The sequence below is a fragment of the Parus major genome, chromosome 1A (genome assembly GCF_001522545.3).
Source record: "Parus major isolate Abel chromosome 1A, Parus_major1.1, whole genome shotgun sequence".
Taxonomy (NCBI): domain Eukaryota; kingdom Metazoa; phylum Chordata; class Aves; order Passeriformes; family Paridae; genus Parus; species Parus major.
Window position 1 is genome coordinate 68,139,024 of NC_031773.1, and position 21,575 is coordinate 68,160,598.

Genomic DNA, 21,575 nt, shown 5'->3' on the forward strand with positions numbered 1-21,575 from the left:
ACTCCATCCCCGCTTCCACCTGACTCACTTCCCAGGCTCGACTTTATCCCTGCGATACCTCAGGGATGGATTGATGCCTGCCTCACCCACGGAGCTGAGGGCAAGACCATTTCAAGGTACAAATCGCTGTTTTCTCCGCTGTGAAAGCATTAGCGAGCAGACTTTGCGGTGTGGCTGGCATTAAACGCGCTCCAGATTAGATATCCAAGTTTGTGTGTATTCCCGGGACAGCGATGCCAGAGTTCCCCGCAGCAGCAAGGCTTGCCGGAGCGCTTCTCCCAGGATATTTAAGAGCTGCCCGAGTGTGCCAGGGGACAGAGGAGCCCCCGCTGCCGGGCAGTGATGGGTTAAAGAGCTATGAGGTTCCTCTGAACCACCCCGCTTTTTTTGGCAGCCCGCTTTCTCACAACCTCCCCTTCCTCCTCCTCCTCCTTATATATTCATGAAGCAGCGCGGCCGGGGTGAAATAGAAGAGGAAGAGGAACTCGGTGTTCCCGGCTCCGCACGGACCCGGCTCTTCCCCTTTATCCAGCGCTGCCCCGCAGGAGCCGGACTCGCCCCCCGCTGCATCAGCTCTGGGGGCCGGGAGGAGAAGAGTTAACAGTAAGTGAGTCGGTCCCAGCGCTCCTCTTTGGGATGTTTCCTTTTCTGAGCTCAGAGCCAGGCCTGGGATGGGGCTGCACCCCACCCCTGCTCCGTTTGCTCCCCTGGTACCCGCTAAAGGGGCTGGGGATGTGCTCCTGGACCCGCAGGTGGAGGAGAGCTGGAAGCAGAAGATACGTGCACAAGGAATTCACATAGGCTTATTTTGAGATATTGAGCCCTTCTCCAGCCTGTTTTGCTCTGGAGAGATTGGCATGCAGGGCCACTAAAGCCTGGTGTTGAAGGATTATATTGCAGTTGTGCTTTTTGGGGAGAGGGAGAGATCTCAGAGGTCACATGTGCTTGTCTCCTGTGATCTCTTACTGCTGCCTTGGTCTCACTTCCATCCCCTTTCTTCTGGGATTGCGAGGGAAGGACACACCTCTGCTTCTGCAGAGGAAGCCTTGGGGTTTCCTGCCCATAAATGAGTCCTTTGGATAGCTGGAATATCCTAGAAAGGTGTAACAGGATCTTCTCTCAGCTGGAGGGAACCAGGATTTGATTAGCTCAAGCCAAGCCCCTTACCTGGACATCATCAGCACCCCTCGCTCAATGAGGCCTCCATCCCAGCTTGCAAGCAGCATCCTGATCCCACCAATCCCCCATTCCAGGGCTGGAGCTTTGCCTTACTGAATGATGTGCTGCCAGTCTGATCCAAGCAGCAATATCTCTTTGCCCTACCCAGCCTTGCTGGGTGTAATCAGCAGCCACCAGGAACGTGCTGATCCATCAGTCCTAAATCCAGGGGACATTGGGAGAGGTGCATTAACCCAGTGCTTCTGCAGGATGGACCAACAGCTTCATATCCCATTGCCCACCTTCTGACCTCTGCTAATGCTTCAGTCTTTTCTCCCTGTCAAGGTGCAGCTGTAAGATGAAACCTCCATCTGGGCAAGGCATAAGGTTGGCATACCTTCTCCTGAGTCTGGCTCCCCTCTGCCTTCCCAGCCCTCTCTGGAAGGACCGCGATTCCCTGATGCAGGAGGAGAAAGCCCAAAGGACAGGTGGCAACTTGGTGCTGAGTAGGCAGGAGCAGCAGCTCAGCACAAAGCTCGTCAGCCTCAAGAAGAAGGAAGTGGAAGCAGCCATGAGTACAGGACAGTTTCCTCCAAGCATGCACTTCTTCCGGGCAAAGAGCCTCATTGATCAGAGCACGGTGTTCAGCATCTTAAAGCGCATGCCAAAAGGTAGGCTTGGCTTAAGGAGGCTCATCTCATTCCTCCTTTCTCATCTTTTGCTTTCTGAGCTGGGACAAAACGCAGGATGTGGAAGACAAGCTTTTGAGAGCTGTGAATTGTGCTCATTGGGTTCCAGGAAAAGCCCTGACACCGAGCTCAGAGATGGGGTAGGAGCAGAGAGGAAGAGGGGGATGGATTGGATGAATACACATTTCCAGCAATTGTGGCATCGGGTTTAACTTAACAATGTCTTAAGTCTTTCAAGAGTGGAGAAGGGGCAGAGGAAGCAAAGACAACAAGAAATAACAGACATCCCCATTTACTCAGCATCTTCCAGCCTCTTTTTTTTCCCCACATGCACATTCCACAAACAGGCTACCAACCTTGTCTTATTCTGTATCTTAGCCAAAAGCATTGCATCCCCCAAAAAGTGTTTCTGCAGGTGGTTCTGTAGCAGGCCTGGAAGTCTGCTGGAAAGTCTGGGGGCACTAGAGGAGGAAGGGGCTACCTCTAACATTGAAATCTTCATTTTCCTTGCTTGTTGTGTGCAAATCAAAGCCTGTGTACTTCCAGCACTCAAAGTGAGCTTATAAAAGGGAGAGAGAGCAACGTTTTACATGGGCAGGTAGTGACAGGACCAGGGGGAGCAGTACTGAATTAGAGTAGATATAAGTAAAAGTCTTTACTCAGAGGGTAGTGAGGCACAGGAACAGATTGCCCAGAAAAGTTGTGGCTGGCCCATCCCTGGAAGTGTTCATGGCCAGATTGAAGGTGGCCCTGAGCAATGTTCCCAACTTCTGCCTCCCATTCTTGCAGCACCCTAATCCATTACCATAAACAATTAGTATGTCAGAAATGTAATTATCCTTTCAGGGCTGAATTGAACAGTTAGGACTTTAAAAGTAGTCCCCTCTTCACCTCCAGTATCATTGATACTCCCACCAAGTGGGAGTCAAAACGAATAATTAACACTTTTCGCTCCAGGTGATGTTTAAATGGGTTCTTGGAATCTTTGTAAGGGCTGTAAGCTTTTAGGGCCTCAATCACATCCTTGTAGCTGTTTGAGGAGGACTTGATCAGAGCCCCTGGGAGTTCCTGTTGTTTCAAGCACTATTGTAATGTCTGTGGCTGCTCACACAGGGAAGAAGGTGACATTGCCAGCCAGAGGAGGGTCAGACAGCTGCAGCATGCCCAGCCTGGTGCACAAACTCTGCTGAGAGCAGCAATCACAGCTCCTCAGCATCTTTACAGCCAGACCCTCTCTAGTGGGGGATCATAGGCATTAGAGTCTATATTAGATTAGTCCACTATAAATTATAGTCTGGAACTTAATCTAATGTCAAGTACATACCAGTCTTGTGTCTTGTTCTTGCTATTCATGTTCTCCCTTTACCCCTAAGGGCATCAAAGCTATTTGCACTAAGAGGTCTCCTCTAGACTAATAAAGTACATGTCTAAGACTCCAGCTCTCACAGTGTCTTCCCTTTACAAAGGTTAGGCTTAGTTCAAGCACCAATAACACCAGGAGTCATTGGAAAAGGAAAGATTTCAGCAGAATGAAACGATAAGGAAGGTGAGCAGACAGAGGATGCTTCCTGTGCCAGGAGGACTGGCAGTTGCCAACATACTGCACAATAACAGAGTGCCCCAGAGGCCCTCTGTGCTGGCCAGCAGCAGATGTACAATGTAAGCCAGTGTGCTTTTGATAAGGCACAGAAGTAAATTGTACTTCTGCATCTGAGTGCAATTCCCCAGAGTAACGTGGCCTGGGATTTTGGTGTGTGCCAGAGTTCCAGAGAGCTGAAAAAAGAGACATGGACTAGACACAAAAAACAGCTCAGATGCAGAGCTTTGCTTCAGGTGTGCTTCAGCCAGCGTGCCTTGTAAACTGCTGCCTCCTGTGCAAGTTTCTCTTTAAAAAAATCAGTGGTGCCTGAGCCAGCTCACAGCAAAGTCTGTCTGAAAGACCTTTAATAACTCGGAGCGTTTTCCATCCCAGTGGAGAAGCAGAGCTCCCTATTGATTTCCCCCCTCCCTGTGCTCCCAGGGAGCTGTCACGCTCTGCCTGCCCAGTGTTTGATGTGGAGGGGGCCACATCCTCCAGCCTGGGGGAGGCAGAGCAGCCACTCAGCCCTTGCTGGGAGAACTCACTCCCATCCTTCTAGAAGCGTTTCCAGACACCCCTGGTCGGGCAAACAAACCATTATCACATTAAACCTTCTCCCCAGCTGCTTGGGCTCATCGGGATGTCCTTGTCCCTCTCCCCCACCAGGTGCTGTGCTCCACCTGCACGACTTGGCCATGCTGAGTGTGGGCTGGCTGGTGTACAATGCCTCCTACCTGCCTGACTGCTACATCTGCTTCACCAGCACGGGCTCCGTCCGATTCCGCTTCTCCCGGCCGCACCCTCCGCACCCGCTGCCGGCCCAGTGCTCCCAGTGGCTTCTGCTGGGCTCCTACCGGGAGCAGCTCAGCGACGTGGCCGAGTTTGACAGAGGGTGAGTGAAGAGGGCTGGCTGGCCTGTTGGTGTCAGCAATGTCCTGCTTCCATTGTGCAGCCAGCAGAAGCGTTCTGGTCCAGTTTTCCTGTTGGTTTTCATGATCTAAACGCCGTTTAGGGCGGTGCATGTGAAAAAGTAAAGATGATCTAAGAGCTTGGAGGCTGCTGCATGAAGTATGCCAGAGTCAGGGGCCATAAAAACTGAATTTTTCTGTGCACACTCACTCTGGCCCTCTGTGCAGACATGCTGAGGACAGTAGATTTGTGAGACCTGTCCCCAGGCTGAATGGGCTCTCAGTATGGGATAGGACTGTGTGGTGCCTCATCCAGTGAGGTACCCAAAAACTGGATGAGGAAGCCAGGTAGCTGCTGAACAGGCTCTCCCCAACAGCAGAAAAGCCCTTTGTAAAGCCATTGTTTTGATTCAGAGCAAGAAGTTGGGGAAACTATTTATGTCAATTACTGCACTAGCAAAAACTCTCAAACTTCCCAAAATGAAACCCAACCCAGCTCTCCCTCCAAACACCAAACTTGTTTTCTGAGGCCTGCCTCTGAAACCCCATTGGCACCAACCACCTGGAAGCACGAGGCACTCATTCCCAACCAGGAGCTGTGGCTCACCCTCCTGGCCCGTGACTGATCCAAGGACCCCTGACTGGTCTGGGGGCTCCTTCCCCTCAAACATCCTCCTCCTAACAGAGCTTCTGCCCTTACAGGCAAGGCTCCTGCAGCTTTCTGGGTGCTCACACCTCAGCTGAGTCCTCAGGGCATCACTCACCCTCCTGCAGGAGCTTCCCTTCCCTGCCTTTAGTGCTGGCAGCCTTTTATCAGGACCACCTGGCATTTATTCACTTACAGGTGGCTGGGAAGAGCCTGGCTCCCCCTCCAGCCAGTGGTGATGAGAAGCCAGACTCCTATCTCCCCATCCAGGGGCCATTGATCCTGGGACAAAGCCCTGCTGAGGAGGCCAAGAGGAAGCATGCAGATCTGCTGTGGTGTGTGGGGGGCTGGAGAGAGCACACTAAATAATGCATGAAGTCAGACACTGAGCGATGAGGACAAAGGAAAATATTGAGTAGCCATCCATTCAGAGGGCTGTCCGTGGCGCTCCGGGGGCTGGGGTCTGCAGGGAAAACAAGAGTGTGTGGTGTCATGTAATGACAGACATTATTGCCATGCCAACACACAAGGAGAGGGCTGGATTAAGGCACTGCAGGTGACCCTAATCCCAGCATTTCCCAAGTGAAACTTGGTGGCTTTTACTGCAGTGCTCTTCAGTGAGGTTGTGTGCTCTTAAGCAGAGGCCTTTTAACTCTCGGTGAGCTGGTGTCCTCTCCATGTGGAAGCTGGGCTCTGTGCCCTGCAGATTTGGGAAGGCGAGGAAGCTGAGGAGCTTCCAGACTTGTGGTTTAGTATTGCCTTCCCTCCCCAAAAACTGCAATGGGCAGGGCAGAGGGGTCTGAATCTCCAGGGCTCCACCACTCCTCTCTTGTGGAGGTCCAGAAGGGAAGGAGAAAGTGATGCCAGACCCTGAGCTCTTGACCTTTTGTATCCTGAGGCTCAACTGCCTTGACACGTGATGGACGAAATAAGATCCAGTGAGAAGTCACTTATCTCTGTCTTCCAAAGAGAAAACTGGTTCCTCATTAGCTCCCTCCCATTTCTGCTGGGAGTGATGAGGAAGGAAAGATGACAGCAGCAGCTCTCTTCAACCACACCAGGAGACCCATAAATAACGTGCAAAGGGTTGGATTTTGAAACAGCTTCACTTCCTTAAAGCTCAAGTAATTGCACTGGGCATTTAGAAGTGTCTCAGGAGCAACCCTTCATTGCACTTGTTTTCAGTTGTGTTTCCATGGCATGATGCCACTTTCTGGCAGGGGCTTAAAGGGCAGGGCATCCTGTACACCCTGTCCTGGGTGACTGGGGCTGTGCATTGTGTGGTTACCTCTGTTCCTGCGTGGAAACCCTTGTTTTCAGAGGCAGTATTGCCACTTTCCTCTTCTTTTGTGTTTGTCTCACAGTGTGTAGTGGCCACGAGTCAGAGCAGGACTTCAGAGTGGCAGGCACTGCACAGGGACACAAGACAGAGCCTCGCTGCAAGGCTCTCCCCAAATGTGGAGGGGAAACCAAGGCAGAGGCCAATGAAGCGATTTCCCTCAGCAAACATATGCCTGAGCCAAGAACAAACTTGGATCTCTCGCAGCCTGGGTGCTGACTTACCCATTTGAGTGTGTTGTCCTTCATTTCTTGCCCTTCCGTGCTCATCACCACAAAATCACAGAGGAGTCATTATGCATAATGTGCAAACACACCAACAACAGCCACACTGAGGCACTTCCCCTCCTATTTCCATCTAATCCCCGGGCACTAGTCTAGGGGTTAGGAATGTTTTTGGCCGTCTGGAAATAGGTCTCTAGCCAGGAATAGGCCCCAATCTGTTCTGCCTCTCAGTTTCTGGAAACTCTCCCAGTCTCTTGAACATGTGCATCCCAGGCTACCTCTCTCCTGCGCTCCTCTTTGCCCTTGAGCACTGACAAGCTGAGAGAAAGCAGATGTCAGAGGAAAGAACGGATGGATAGTTGGGTGGTTTCAAGGAAGTGTCAAGGGAATATGGCAGCAGGGAAGGGCTCTCATGCAAGACAGGGTGGATCAGCAAATGTGAAGGAACAATGGAAATGTTTCTGAGAAGCTGCACCTTTTTTCCCTTACAGCATTTCTGACCAGGAGCAGGTGGAAGAAAGGGGAATCTGCATGATTTTTGCTGTTTGCATTTTTAGGTACATATACACACGTGTGTGCTTTGGAAGGGACTCCTTTTGTTGTTTCCCTCAAGAGATGGTCTAATCATTCCTATTCAAAACAAACATCTCGTGGGCCAAGACCCTTGAGTATTGTGTTAGTGGTAAGCTTCCAAAAGGATGCTGTCAGGAGAGCCAGGAGACCACAGGCCAAGGGACAGCGAAAGGAAGGGAATTTTGCTTTCATACTTAAAAAGGACAAAAACAATCCTCTCTCATTTTCTTCACAATCAATTACGATACAGGAGAATGTCATTGGCTGCCATCTCCAAAGCAAGAGCATGCCCCCAGATATTTCAGGAAGCAGCACTGACATCCCAGGTATTTGTAAAATACCACTGCACACCCCCCACCAGCAGCCCAAGGATTGAGGCCATGCCCAGCAGAGCTCTCCATCACCAGGATGAAGTCATCTGTGAGGGAGCTGACACCACAGCCGAGGCTTCAGGGACAACTCCCCTGGGCACTGGCTGGGGCTGCCATCACCTTCCCCTGCGTGTCCTCTGACTGCCTTATCTCACAGAAAAATAGGGCAGCGTGTGTGGTATGAGGGGGGGGAAAAAGGAATAAAAATCCACTATAGAAACAAAGCACTCTGCTCCCTCTACAAGTCTCCCCTTGGGGAGAAGAAGAGGGGATGAGAGAGAGCGAGAGAAAGCAAATGAACCACATGTGACAGATGTTAGTCACACTGTTTAATGCACCACTGGAAGACATTTAGATACTACGGTGAGGAGAGGGGCATAATTACCCACCAAGAACAGAAAAAAAGAGCAGGAAAAAGAGTCCCTTTAAAAACAAGGCAACAAAACCTTTCACTCCCATATTATATACAGCACAGGAAAGGAGAATGGGGAAAAATCCCAGGGAAAGAGAAAGCAAACCCACAGTTGAAAATAAATAATCCTTGGCTGGTCATTTTAGCTGTGCCCCTTTGGGCATATGCATTGCAATAGCATTGTGCAGTGCATATATGACATGACATGGAAGGCTATTTGTAGTCTGCACCTGATCACTGGTGAAGGCCCATTCCAGAAAAGAAGCAAAAAATAAAAAAAAACAAAGAAAAAGAAAGTATTTGTGAAGCTTTGCTTCATCTGCATGAGGTACTGATGGCAAAAGCCCCCAAACCCTTAGGAGATTATCTGGTTATCAAGGATGGATCACTATTATGCAATAAATCTTCAACAGTTGTAAGGATCAATAATCAGTCTCAAAGGGAAGGGGATTATAAAGAGAAGTACAATTTGATTTATGTGCTTTTAGGAGCAGGGTGGTGTGGGGATTTATTGCTGTTTCCAGCCCAAGAGCACAGGCTAAGCAAACAGCCACGAGTTTGTAGAGCGAGATTTAAAGGCAGGGAGCGGAGCCCTGTGTGCACCCAGTGCTGGAGGAGCCGAGTTCTCACAGGACAAGGGGAGAAAGTGCTGGGAGCCCCACTAAGCACCCATCCTTATCTGAAACGGAGCTGCCTGGAGTGGCGAGAACGGGCTTGCACGGCCTTTTGATCCACGGGGAGGTTTTTCCCGGAGCGCTGGGAACAGCCCCGCTCGGCTCCCGGCTCCGGGCAGGTGCCGAGCTGGAGGGGAGCTGCCCTTCGGCCACCAGGGAAGGGGAAAAAAAAAATAAATCTCTTTTCCCCCAGCTCTTCCCACACGAAACCTTCCTGATGAACAGCAGCACACCCTTTTTTGCTCTGCGCAGCTCGGGCAGCTGGAGCAGCGCCTTCGGGATGCTCCTGACTCCTGCATTCCTGGTTTCTAGGGAGATGCTGCGGTGTCTCCCGCTGCTGAGCGCTCCTCGCTGCCCGCCCCTTCTGTGGTCCAGCTCGGTCCTCTCTGCTTGCTTGGATTACTGAACAGTAGCCGGGGTTGCCCGGTGTCCTGGGATAATGGCACCAAAGCCCCTATTGTAATGCATGGGAGGGCAGAGCCCGAGTTGCTGTGGAAACCTTATCTCTGGATTTTCCTGACTGTTGAGCATTTAAAGTCTCATCCTTAACAGTAGTAGCATCTCTTTTACGTACAGGTTTGCTTCTAAAATTGTTTCTGGCAAAGAAGTTAACAGGGTGTGAGGAAGAAATGAAAGCACAGCCCCTGGAAGAGAATCCTTAGAGAGTGAAGCAGCAGGCAAATCCTGCGGGAATGGGCTCTGTTTTATGGGCAGGATGGAGGGATTCAAAAGGCATATCTGTCCAGGATGTCTTTGTTTATGAATTTGGACCTGATCACAGTTTACATCTGTAGGGGGGCTGTGGGGGTTTAATTCCACCCACAGAAGTGTCCTGGATGAAGATGATAAGATCACAAATCAAAGTCACACCTCCCATGTAACAGAGCAGAGCACTGCACGAGGATGGGGGCCAAGACATCAAACAGGAAACATTATTAAAGATCAGTAGCTGTTATTGAGGGGAAACAATATACTCAGATGAAAGCATGGCTGAAAGTATTTCTTTCTGAACCTGCTTAGCCCCCAACACGAGATAAGCACTGGGCCAGCAAGAAAACATCTGAAGGTTTCTGTGATGGCTTCCATTTGTCCACCCAGGAATGAAGTTAATCACCCCTGCATTGCCATTTAGGCTTCGCCCACTGGTAGGATAATTTTATTATGAACTACTCTTCAGGTGGGAGAAGGAGGGCTGGTGCCAGAGGCAGGGCTCCAGGTGGGATGAAGGCTATCAGCTTGCCAGAGGATGGTGGTGTGGCACAGATACCCACCCTGTCCTAAATGCAAGCTGTCACCCACAATTAGATTATCTTGCAATTTACTGGCTCCCTTAAACTCTGCTCTATAAAACTACCCACTGTCTCTCTGGATTTCTGAAAGAGGCTTATATACCAGCTGAGTGTATGGAGGAAATACATTTCCATCACACTAAGGAAAAGCCAGGACTGAGATTCTTATCAGCTGTTTTCCTGAAATAGCTATCAGCAAAGCAGGCAGGGCATCGGGTTTGTTCTCACTGGTGGAGAAAAATGATTTCTGATTCACAATTGTCTTCCCCTTGCATTTTTTTAGATGGCATATTTTGACAATACAAAGGTACCAGGACAACTCAGGGGCTCACCAAGCAGGTTGGTGGTGGCCCAGTACATGGCGTCTCCTGTAAATCAAGTCTGCCTTTTAGGTGCTGAACAGAGGGCCAAGTGTTGTGACATTTATGTGCACTGAAGGTGCTTGGGAAAGTATATTGTCTGCAGGAGTGATGTGCATGCCTGCTTTCAGACTGGGGATTCCCTGGGTGGCAGAGTATAACTGATACTTTTATATCCATAAAAACCATACCTGCTTTTCTAACTCTGTTCCTTGCAAAAGGGAGGGACAGGTTTTAAGCACCTACTCCTACCCTGCTTACAGCTCAGCATGTATCATAGGAATTCTGTGCCAGCCATTAGAGGAGTAAATACAGGTGGCAGAAAAATGACCTGAATGCTTCCTAGTGGCACCAGTCACTGTTATGCCTGTTGTACTGCAGGCTCTGTTTGTTCTCCTCATTCCTTCTCTTCTCCCTTTTCTATAGTTTGCTGAGAAACCTGACCCTGGTGACAGATGCCCCTGAGCTGGCCTACCCCTCTCAGGCTTTCATTTGGAAAAGATTTGAAGAAATCTTTCTCATTGCCTCTGGACTTATCTGCTATGCACCTGTGTTCAAGGCCTATTTCTACCAGGGGCTGCTGGAGCTCTATGAAGATAACATACAGTATGTTGAGATAAGAGCTATCCTGCCTGCGGTACGTGGGGTTTGGCTTCTCTAATAGTCTTTTAAATCCCTATTTCTCCATAACTTTTCTCAAGCCCTATCTTGAATTTAGTTTTTGGATGTTTGCATACCTGCCCTTCTGAGGATGCTGGGAAACCTTGATCATATTCAAACGTCTTTCTTGGAGATTTGCCTAGGTAAAGGCTTCAAAGTGAGATATTCTTTGTTCTTAATGGCTAAGGGAGATAGATACCTGCTGTGACAAAGGCACAAAACCGAGCTGTGTCAGAATCTTGCTCATTGGGAAGATGTAGCTCAGTTTTGTCTGCAGCAGAATCACCTGTTCTGTGGCAGCTAGAACAAATTTTCTGTCTTGAATAGAGACTTATTCTGGAATAGCTATGCTATTTTAAATCCTCAGCTTATTTCAGAATGATTACTCCGAATAGGCGAGTCAATCAATTGGCAAAACACCGCCTTCCACAATTTGCAGACAACCTAAAATTTGTGTATGAGGTGTGAACTGCTCCTTTCATTGCCATTAACACCAAAATCTGGTAATGGTTCAGGCCTTTCTCCCTGTGTGTCACCCACAGCTGGTCAGGTTGTCCTACAAAACCACCCTGCCCTAATGCCTCCCCAAGCACCAGCAGACCACACCATTTCCCCACTTTCCCAGTGACAATTTTGTCACTGCAGACACACCTTTCCCATACAATTCTCCAGCCCAACTCCATGCAGGATTCTGTGGGGGTGGGAGTTCTGTCAGGGAAAAAAGGGGAAAAAAAAAAAAGGAACCTGGAGAAAGCCACAAAGTTTACATTTCTCTTACTTTGCTGGGGGCTGCCCTGGGCCAGTTGCTCTGAATTCAGCCACCACCTGTCTTTGGGGTACCTGGGAAGAGAAAACAGCAATGTCAAAATGTCAACAGCCTGTGCTGGCGTCCCCTCAGGCCGCACAGGATTCCAGACCAAGAGTATCTGCCACAATACAAATACAGGAAAATATCCTGCCTTCACCATCAGCCCTTAGACACGGCTCTAAGTCCTTTTGAAGAGAGGCTTGGCAGGGAGGATTTGCTCCCCATCCAGCTCCTAAAGCCGGTGGTGGCCGTGGTGGCCTGCGGAGCCCTGGGGCTGAGGCGCCGTGAGCTCCAGGCAGGCCGGGCACCACGGCAGGGAATGCCATGCTGGGATGGAGGGTGAGCCAAGGGACAGGCTGAGGGTGGGGTGGTGCCCTTGTGGGGAAAGTCAAGGTGAGCAGGGTGTGAGGAACAGTGAGATGCTGGGGAGGCTGGAGATCCTCTGCAAGGCTGACGCTGCAAAAGCTCTCCTCACGGCAAAGCCCGCCAGAAGCGGCCCCTGAGGTAAAGTAAATGAAAACTGGGATTTAGTGCGAAACAGCAAACACTGTGGAAAAGCCCCCTGAGCCCAGCTGTGTTTGCAGATTCAGCTGTGTAAAGTCTCACATTCCCATGGGCTGCAGCTGGGGAAAATTCCCTCTGAGCATCAGCAGCTGCCCCACGGCTGCCAGTGCCTGGAAGGGGGACACCACGTTGTGATGGGGTGTGGGGCTCTGAGAGGGGCACCAAGGGGAGGTTTGGGGGTGAAGTAGAGCTGCTGAAGGCTGGAGGAGAAAGGTGACATGAAAAGAATGGTGAGAAAGGTGAGAGGAGACCTGATGGAGTGGTTTCAGTGCTGTCCAGGCAGGGCCTTTGTGGGATAGCATCAGTGGGGCATTCAGGGTCTCCACACTGCTGAAATCAGGGCAAAAGCCCTGAGAACAGCCCTGGTAGTAAGGACCCTCCAGAGCAAGTTGATGAGACAGAGCACGCCAAAAGGATTATTTTCCCCAGTTTGCAGCCTGAGAAATCATGGCAAGATTAAATGACTGACTCAAGGTCATGAAGCAAACCTCTGGCAGAGGGGAGCAGAAGCCCAGCTCAGCTGGTAGCTCATGGAGCTCAGCCATCGCGTGCCTTGGGGCTGCTCGGCTGACAGACTGCCACTGCAAGGCACAGAGCATGTGTGAGCTGCCAGACAGCTGGACAAAACACTCCAGCACTGGATACAGACAGGAGTAAGAGGTCACGGTCTCCTCTGGGTTCTCAAGGGCGTTTGCTTGCCATGTCTGAACACAGAGAAACTTCTATCACATGGGAGGGAGGAATCCCACTCCTTGCTTCTTGCCAGCTGGGAAAGGCTTGAGGAAGAAAATGTTCTGCAGAGAATTTACTGCTTTTGTTTTCCTGCCCTGCTCTCAGGACCACAGCACTCTGCTTCTCCCAAGGTTTTTGTCACTTCATTTCTCCCACCTTCCAGAGAAACACCTCTTCTAACTACTGCTTGTCACATGCTTTCCACGCTGCAGGTGTACGAACTGGATGGCACCCAGCACAATAAATCATGGTCTGTGGCAACCTACCGGGAAGTGACCAGGCAGTTTGTGAAGGAGCACCCAGACTTTGTTGGAGCCAGGATTATATTTACAGCACACAGGTAGAGGCTGAGCGGGGCTGAGAGCGGCTGTGCTGTGTCAGAGGAGGGCAGAGGGTTGGGAGAAGCAATGCTTAGGGCTGGCCTGGAGTGCCCAAGTTGGTTGGCGATGTCCACATGCCTTGCCAGAGCCAGGCTGTTGACACCTGAAACATTCCCTGGCGTGTGTAAAAGGCTGGGGGTGAGAACCGCTCTATATAAGTCTGCGTACGTGCGAAGCGAGCGGGCTGAGCCAGGAGTGTCCGTGAGCCCTGGGAGCCAGAACGAGCCCGGGCAGGGCTGCCTGTGTGCCTGTCCAAGCTGTGCCTGCTCTCCTCCTGAGCCTGGAGGTGCTGCCTTTCCTTGCAGAGAGTGAAGCAGTGCCCAAGCGTGGCAGCAGTCCCCGTGGGACCCTGCACACGCCGCTCCCCGGCAGCCTCTGTACGGTATGTTCATGCTGCTGCCCGGGCAGGCGGGCACAGGGCTGCTCTCCAAGTCAGCCAGATGCCATGAAGTCATGTGAGGTGATCCTCAGCAAGCAGAGCAGACCTCTCAGCAGCGCTTACTCGCTCTGCTTTGGCACAATGCCCTCTCTGGCTCAGAGCTGGCCAGCTCCAGTATGGACACAGTCTGCAAAATGCACCGAGAAGTTTTAAGTCTGATAGGGGTGGAAGAAACCTAAATGTGAAACTCTCTTGAAATGCAGTTACTGCCTCACCTCCCAACAAAACAGCTGGGAGGAAAGAAAAAATATTAAACATTTTCCCTCCACACTGTTGTGTTCCCTTCCCTACTTGGCAAATGGGAAAGCCAGTGAGTTAGACAAGCATGCCTCAACTCAAGTGACAGCAGGGTCTAGCCAGGCATTTCCTGGTCATTCATGGGTTTCCTTTCATAATATCAATTTTCTACTGCTGTTCCTCTAGAGACCTGAAGCTGGTTGTCAGATTCAGGAGCAACCTGCATTTTGGAAATACCCCTGGGGGCTCCATTTCACAAGTCAAACTGCTGAGAAGGCAGGCCCATGGGAGGCAGCTTCTGCAGCGCTTTCTCTCTCTTGCTCTCCAGGATGCTGAATGTTTCCCAGATTAAAGAAGCCATCCTCACTGCCATGGCACTCAGAGCCCGCTTCCCAGACACCCTGGCAGGCTTCGACCTGGTAACTGTATTTCTTCTGGGGCTTCACATTAACCCCTGGTGATACAACCACATATATACCGTGGCATATGTTGTATACCAGAGCCAGAACCTCCGCTGCTCTACTGAAATCAGTGTTAATGAATTGCAAATCCTCCAGCTAAGGATTTTGTTCAGGGTAATTGACAAAATCCCCTGAAAGAATCAGCTCCCTACCCCACAGCATTGTAATTTCAGCACAGCTGGCACCTCATTTATATAGAGCTGTGAGTCCCACCATCTTCCCAAGCTGCTCAAAAATATCTTTCTGCTTCCCCCCAGGTTGGTGATGAGGACGAAGGTCATTCTTTATGGGACCTGAAGGATGCCCTGACCATCCCGTATTCCATGGGGGTCAACTTGCCATACTTCTTCCATGCTGGGGAGACTGGTAAGCATGAGAACTCTCGCAGAGGCAAGACTGGAATCTCGCAAAGAGCAAGCAGCAAGCGTGGCTTGCTGTGTCAAAAGGATGTGTGTGCATACATGTGCACAGAACCAGTTTCCCCTGTGCTTCTCCCCATACCAGTTTGGAGCTGTGGCATTCCCACATGACCCCTCCCTTACCTGCTCCCTGCCTTTGACTGTAGGTGTGACATTGCTCAGCATCTTTGACCTGGTGTGACAAGGAGCCACGTGCAGGAGTTATTGCTGGTAGCCATTTCCCCCTTGGAACACCACTCACTTCCCATCCACAACAGCAGCAGAGTCCCCCAAACATCATTTTATATTTTAGGGTAGCAGAGTACCCCAAACATCATTTTATATTTCAAGGTGAAATAATATTTGAGCCAGACTCGAGTCTTAAATGAACAGGCTCATCAAAGTAACTGATGTACCCTTCATTCCTGGGGCAATGTGTTATTATTGTTATTATTACTGGCAGTATATTATTCAATTTGTATTGGTGGGATTTGTCCTAGCCATGAGAGTTGTGTTTAACTTGTGCTTTGTGTGTTGCACGTTGACATCTACAGAAAAAGTGTGATAAGGTGTGATCACCCCAGGCTCCCTTTATAGCCACGGGCAGGAGCAAGTCATGATACATCTCATTCTAACTCACAGGCTACTCCCCAAAAATTGTAATTTCTCTCTGTTAACAGTTAGTGGAGTCCAGCATAATTAGCTCAGCTGCAAGAGCAATACTGTAAACATCTAAAGCCAGGTGAGAGGAGTGTGTATCTCCTTGCTGGGCAGATTCAGATCCCTGTTTCACTGAAAATGCAAGTGGGAACTCTGAGCATGAGCGACCGTCTCACCTCACAATGGGACATCTATTAACAAAACCATCTAGCAGTTTGAGAAGCTTTATTTCCTCACAGCACTGGAGTGACTCTGATCTATCTCTGCTCAGACTGGCAGGGCACCTCTGTAGACAATAATGTGCTGGATGCATTGCTACTGAATACCAGCAGGATTGGCCATGGACTCGCTCTCATTAAACACCCAGTAGCCAAAAGTTTGTCTCTGAAGAGGGATATTCCTGTAGAGGTCTGTCCCATCTCCAACCAGGTATGTTGTTAAAAGCTTTTTTCCTGTGGCTTGGTCACTGGAAAGGGGTTTACCATAGCTGGGAGGGTTGGCTGGGAGACACCTACAAGTTTTGATGCACACAGGCTGGCTTAGTTTCCTTTTACACCACCTTATACTGCAATTTGCTCCGTGTATGTACACTGTGAATATTTATCAGGCTTGTAATGCCAGTCAGAAAAAAATATAATTTAAATTCCTATCCAGAGGAACTTGGGAAGGAAGTCATCCCTAGTGGAGATGGAGGCCCAGAGCCACAGAGGTGCCTTGAGAGACATAATTGAAAATACTTCAAAGCCAGGAGGGCCAGAGGCTGAGAAGCTGGGATTGTGACTGCAAGTTCTTGGTTTTGCAGAATTCATAACCAGTGGGAACTCTTTTGCAGCACCTTAGTGTGGTGCCATTGTCCCCTGGGTGCAGCAGAAAGGATACTTTGGGTGGAGATTGACTGGTGTGAGCCTTAAGGGAGAGAGCCCTGATACCAGCTTAGCCTCAAGCTAAGCACCACAGCAAATGTGTAACCAAAAGACTTCTCCTGAAGTGCTCACAGTCAAATTGTTCTAAACAAGCACAAGTTATTCACCCCACTGGCCTTGATTAAGGTGATTTATTTAAGAAATTAATCTCCTTGTACAGTCAGTGGGGACAAGTTGGTTCCTCCTGCAGCAGTTCAGAGCAGAAAACATTCTGAGCAGTCCTGCAGCCTGTCCCTCCCTGATCACTACCTGCTGTCACAGGCAGCCCTGGCAGGTGTCGGTGGGACCCAGGTACAGCAATAACCTGGCCTGGTGGTGTCTCCCACTCTTCCCCACCCAGGTTCTGCTGCTTGTGGCTGACTTGAGGAATCACCCTGCAGCTGATCTCATGGCTGAGGGGCACCCCATTGTGATCAGCCCCGATGATCCCTCCGTCTTTGGGGCAAAGGGAGTCTCCTATGACTTCTATGAGGTGTTCATGGCCATTGGAGGGATGAGCGCAGACCTGAGGACCCTAAAGCAGCTTGCACTCAACTCCATAAAGTAAGTTCATCACCTCTCTCACCTTGTCATAGTAATCATAAAGGAGCCTATCAGTTTGCCCTCCTTGCTTGCATTTGGGTTTTGCCCCCAAGTCTCCTCTGCCACGTGAGCTGGGCTTCTGTTAATCCAAAATCTCCTCTGTGTGTATTGTCAACAGCGAGTGCAGAGGCTCCTCTGACTGGGCTCTCAAGTGCCTTTCTCTGACTCCATGCCTCAGTGTATCCCTCCTTTTCCATCCTTTGTGAACTTGCCTCCACCACCTGGTTCTGGGTTTGGCAGAAATCGTACGTCTTCATATCACTTGTCTATTTCTGCCAAAATTTGACTTGCTGTGTTTGCCAGGACTCATCTGGGAAACGCAGGAAAACAATTAGCATTTAGTTTGGGGGTGTTTAACCCCTTTTTCTATTAACTAGACAGTTCTGAATGCCCAAAAATAGTTTGGATATGATGCCCAAGGTGTTCCTGCACATTTCCTCGTCTCCTGCCTGTTTTACACCGTGTTACTCTGTGTGGTGCAGGCAAGTCCTGCAAGGGTTAATCTCTTGCTGTCTCCTGCCTTTTCATTTCTGTGCTGCTCTTGAAATAGCTGCCCCCTTGTCTCCTGCCTGATACTGACTCTCCTCCTCCCCACAGATACAGTGCCATGCCACCGGATGAGAAAGCCAAGGCCAAAGAGGTCTGGCAGAAAAAATGGGACCAATTTGTGGCTGACCTCTCTGATAGCTTTCTAAGGGAGCTGTAGAGAGGACAAGGCTCATCTCAGAAGGCATTTGGCAAGCTAGAGCGAGCCAGACTGATTGCTAAGAGGGAGACTTGCTTCTTCCACGTGACCCGAGCAGATGAATGGACGTCAAAGTCTCACCTGGCAGTGGGCGACTCTGCTAAGCCAGGCTTAATGGGCTTAAAGCTAAGAAGGAGCTGCACTATCCTCTGAAACTCATGGGCTGGAGATAAAAGGGAGCAGTGAGCCTTTAGAGCAACTACAAGAAATCACCCTGCTGAAAAGAGTCAAAACAATTAAAAATTGCCAACGACCAAATCCTGACGTGCTTATTCAGGAAAAACACGCTTTCCAATTAGAGTCAGCAGGAGATTGCCAACACGAGGATCTCTGAATTTTGCCTTATCATTACAAAATGCAGACCTTGTCCGGAAACAGCTAAGACAAACATCCAACCATTTGGGCCACTGACCTTCAAGAGAGCAAGGACTGAAAATGACTCTTGTTATGTTTAACCCTGGGCCTGCCGCCAAAATAGCATGGCTAGATCGAAGAACCAGTCATAGGTCTGATGTCTGCTATTTCAGGACCTACCATGGCTGGAAACAGGCTGGTGGAACTTGCTCCCAGAACATTTAAGCCTGGTTGCACAGTGATCATAAAGCCAGAAGAGAGGTGCCTCAGTTGCCAGCATTTTTTTGTTTTACTACAAAGTATTTTCCTGTCCTCTGGTCAAAAGGAAGACAAAACACATTTCAGGTTAAGTCAAAAACATCCTGGCTTCCCAGACCCAGCTTGATTAAAACTGTCCCCCTGCACAAGGCTGTGTTAACACAGACATTTATAGGAAACACCTTTTGGTTTCAGGGAGTTCCACTGCTTTGTTGCTGAACTCATCGTGCAAATGTGGCTTTATTCAGCCTGTCAGAGAGATTTTCACCTTGGTAGAGAACTGCTGTGGATATCCACAGGGCTCATTTGGATCTCTGTGGCTCTGTGGTTTCCAGCTCCTTAGCAAAAAAAAAAAAAAAAGACAACCTACACAAGAAATAGTTTCTTGACAAGCTGATTCGCTGTCTTAACATCATCAAAAATACCAGGAGGAGAACTAGTTGCAGAGAGACAAAAAAAAATAAAAAAAATAAAATTTTAATCTAAGGTTTTCTAAATAAATTTAGAAAAATCCTTCAGCACACACATGCCAAGCATGCAGCCAGGATCAAAAAGCATCTTTCCCTGACTTCAGTACAATCATGCTGGTTTGCATCAGTCAAGGGAGAATTGACAAAAGTTCCTACCTAAAGACATCTCCCTCCTCTGAACCACAGACTTGCAAAGGCTGTTGTTTCCTAATCTGCCCAGCCCAAATGGCTCTCTTTATGCTCTCTGTTAATTGTCTCAAGCTGCCTGGCCATAGTGTTTGTTTCCACTGACCTTGGTTGGAACACCTTAGCAGGAGGCAAGCACACTTATTACAGAAGTGGATCAAGCTGTGCAGCCTGTGTGCCCTGCGTTAAATTACCCACAGTTCACAGGCTGCAACTTCATCTCAAGAAAACAAAAACCAACCAAACCCACTACAAAACCCCATCACAGAACACAAATAAAACCACAACAAACCGCAGGTGTGTGCATTGCAGAAGGCAGCAACACAAACCACAGAAATGGAAAAGCGAGAGCCCAGTCACACAACATCTTCCTCTGAAGCACCCTGGTGCTTTTTTTGCCTTGATTTGGTCTTGGGAAGGAGTTTTATCCTGGAGGAGTAGCCAGAGCAGAGCCACCCTCCCTCCTCCTGCATGGGTGGTGCATGCAGAGCTCAGACTGAAGTCCCCAGGGTAGGTTTTGGTCATGGCCAGGTACTAAATGCTGACTTGGGAAGTGCCTTACTTGTAATGAGTTGAGGAGAACCATTGCAAACAAGCAGAATGGCTGCTAACCAGTGACCCAAAGCCCTGTCTCTCTCAGCAACCTGATCTTTCAGCTTTGCTATATGTAGATGGATGAAGACCTTTATTTGCCATGAGTTGATTCTCCCTTAAATAAGCCTCTTTGCTGCCAAGGTGAAGCTAATCATTACAGAGCCACTGTGGGAGGAGCTGAGCTCCTCAACACACAGGTTGACCCGTGCCCCTTTCTTTTCCACCACAGCAGAAAGCTTTCAGCTCTTCCTGCACGCGGTCTCTTGAGGTCCTGAACCACTTTTTGGTCACCTGTAGTTCTCCTTTCTCTTCATTACCTGCACTAATTGCAGGGCTATGTCTTCCATTTGCCAAGTGCTCGCTGGAGCCAGTTTACCTGTTGTGTCCAGCTTGTTCTTGCTTTCCTAGGACAAGCCTGCTGTGCACATGGCCATTTACTTATTTCACAACTGTCCTGTGATGGTTCCAAGTGCATGGAGCCACCAGTGCCTGATGCTGTCAGGATTACAGCAGAGTCAGGTCTGATGCAGAAATCACAGGGGTTTAAAATGGCACAGGTCTGATGCAGCCCCAAAAAAGGTGAACCTTGACTCTACAGGACTCTGTGTGCGTTTGGGACTAGCTTAGTGGCTCCACTTCTGGTGGAAGTGTTCACCTTAGGGTTGGGCAGAGGGCAGAAATTCTTCCATCCTGATCATCTCTGTGGGTTTAAATTGAATCTGAACCACACAGAGGGGCCTGACTCCAAAGGTGTGGCCTTTCTTGGATCCCTCCTTGCACAGGCCATTGCCATGTGTGGTGCCTGGGGCTTCCCAAAAGTCCTCTGGCATATTTAGGGCCTTAGTGAGTGTGACAGAGGGAAGGACAGCCTGCCCTACTGCTGGGGATCTGCTCTTCCTTGTGGCACGCTTTATTTGGGAGAAAGGTACAAATTGAGAAGCCCAGGCTGCATCCTCACCTCTCCAACTCCAGGTGTGCAAAAAAAGGAGGAATTTAGGCTGGACCACAGCAGTTATAAAAGATTTCATTCAGCTCCATTCAAGCTTTGGGTAAATTTGTCTGCAGGGCTTCACTGAGACTTGGCTTTTAGCAGCAATATTCCAAGGGTTTTGCTGCCAGTCTATTCCCTTTTTCCCAGTACCTTGTCTCCCTGCTCACATTTATTGGCAAATACACCACATATTATGCTCTCTTGCTTGTCTCTTCCAGAACATAGTCTATAATTAATTTTTTAGACCTGTCTTAATTGTGGGGGTTATTTTTTTTTTCTTTTTTTTTTTTCCCTTTTTTTTGGCTCCCTGTTAAAAAGAGCAGGAGATACCTGGATTTGATGGGAGGTTTTAATCTAGAGCGTGCAGTGGAGGGGGATGTCTCACATCACTCAGCCTGGAGTGATCAGGGAGTCTGGAATGCTTTCCCAGCAAAGGGCAGCCTGATCTGTGGAGCTAACACAGTGTTGAGTGCCCTGTTCCCACTTCTCCAAGCCCCAGAAGAGCTGCATCCAGCTCAGGGCCGTGTGTGGATCCACAGAGCACCTGACAGGATTAGCTTGTGCTGCCTCTCCTCCCACTACAGCCCTGTACCATCTCAGTGATGGCCTGCTTCAGTCTCCATCCAGACTCAGGAGCAAGGAAGGAGAGTAGAAAATTCATGGAAGTTGCAATTAGGGTTATTTCAAACAGCCATAATGCCTTGGGTGGCAATGCAAGATGGAACCAGAAGGATGTGTTCTATCACCAGCTGTTAAAACCAGCTGGGGCACTGTTCTTTATCTCTCCCACCACCCATCCTCCCTCCAGGGGAAATCTGCTGTTCATGGGCCATTGAGTCTCACTGCAGGACTGATAAAATTCCATCATCCATTGGGAGATGCTCCACCCAGGGACAGGAACCAAGCATTCCT

The 21,575-nt window shown here is 49.4% G+C and overlaps 2 protein-coding genes across 4 annotated transcripts in view; one reads left to right on the plus strand and one right to left on the minus strand.

Moving 5' to 3' along the window:
• Positions 1–21,575, minus strand: part of LOC107204250 — a 34,138-nt gene that overhangs the window by 8,581 nt on the left and 3,982 nt on the right. Inside the window, exon 2 of one of the 2 annotated variants that reach the window (XM_019006790.2) lies at positions 11,660–11,721. In XM_019006790.2, coding sequence (XP_018862335.1) covers positions 11,660–11,721 — 62 coding nt within the window. Of the gene's footprint in view, positions 1–10,866; positions 11,722–21,575 lie in introns of those variants that run through there. The other variant, XM_019006789.2, reaches the window with a different exon arrangement.
• Positions 434–19,422, plus strand: ADA2 (adenosine deaminase 2). Of its 2 annotated transcripts, none has more exons than XM_015629209.3 (10): positions 434–603; positions 1,504–1,829; positions 4,093–4,318; positions 10,648–10,858; positions 13,198–13,325; positions 14,370–14,460; positions 14,760–14,868; positions 15,832–15,989; positions 16,824–17,026; positions 17,663–19,422. In XM_015629209.3, the coding sequence occupies exons 2-10, from the start codon at positions 1,517–1,519 to the stop codon at positions 17,769–17,771; spliced, it is 1,548 nt and encodes a 515-aa protein (XP_015484695.1). In that variant the 5' UTR covers positions 434–603; positions 1,504–1,516; the 3' UTR covers positions 17,772–19,422. The 2 variants fall into 2 exon arrangements, with proteins under 2 accessions (XP_015484695.1, XP_015484696.1); XM_015629210.3 differs by having other exon boundaries at positions 1,591–1,829.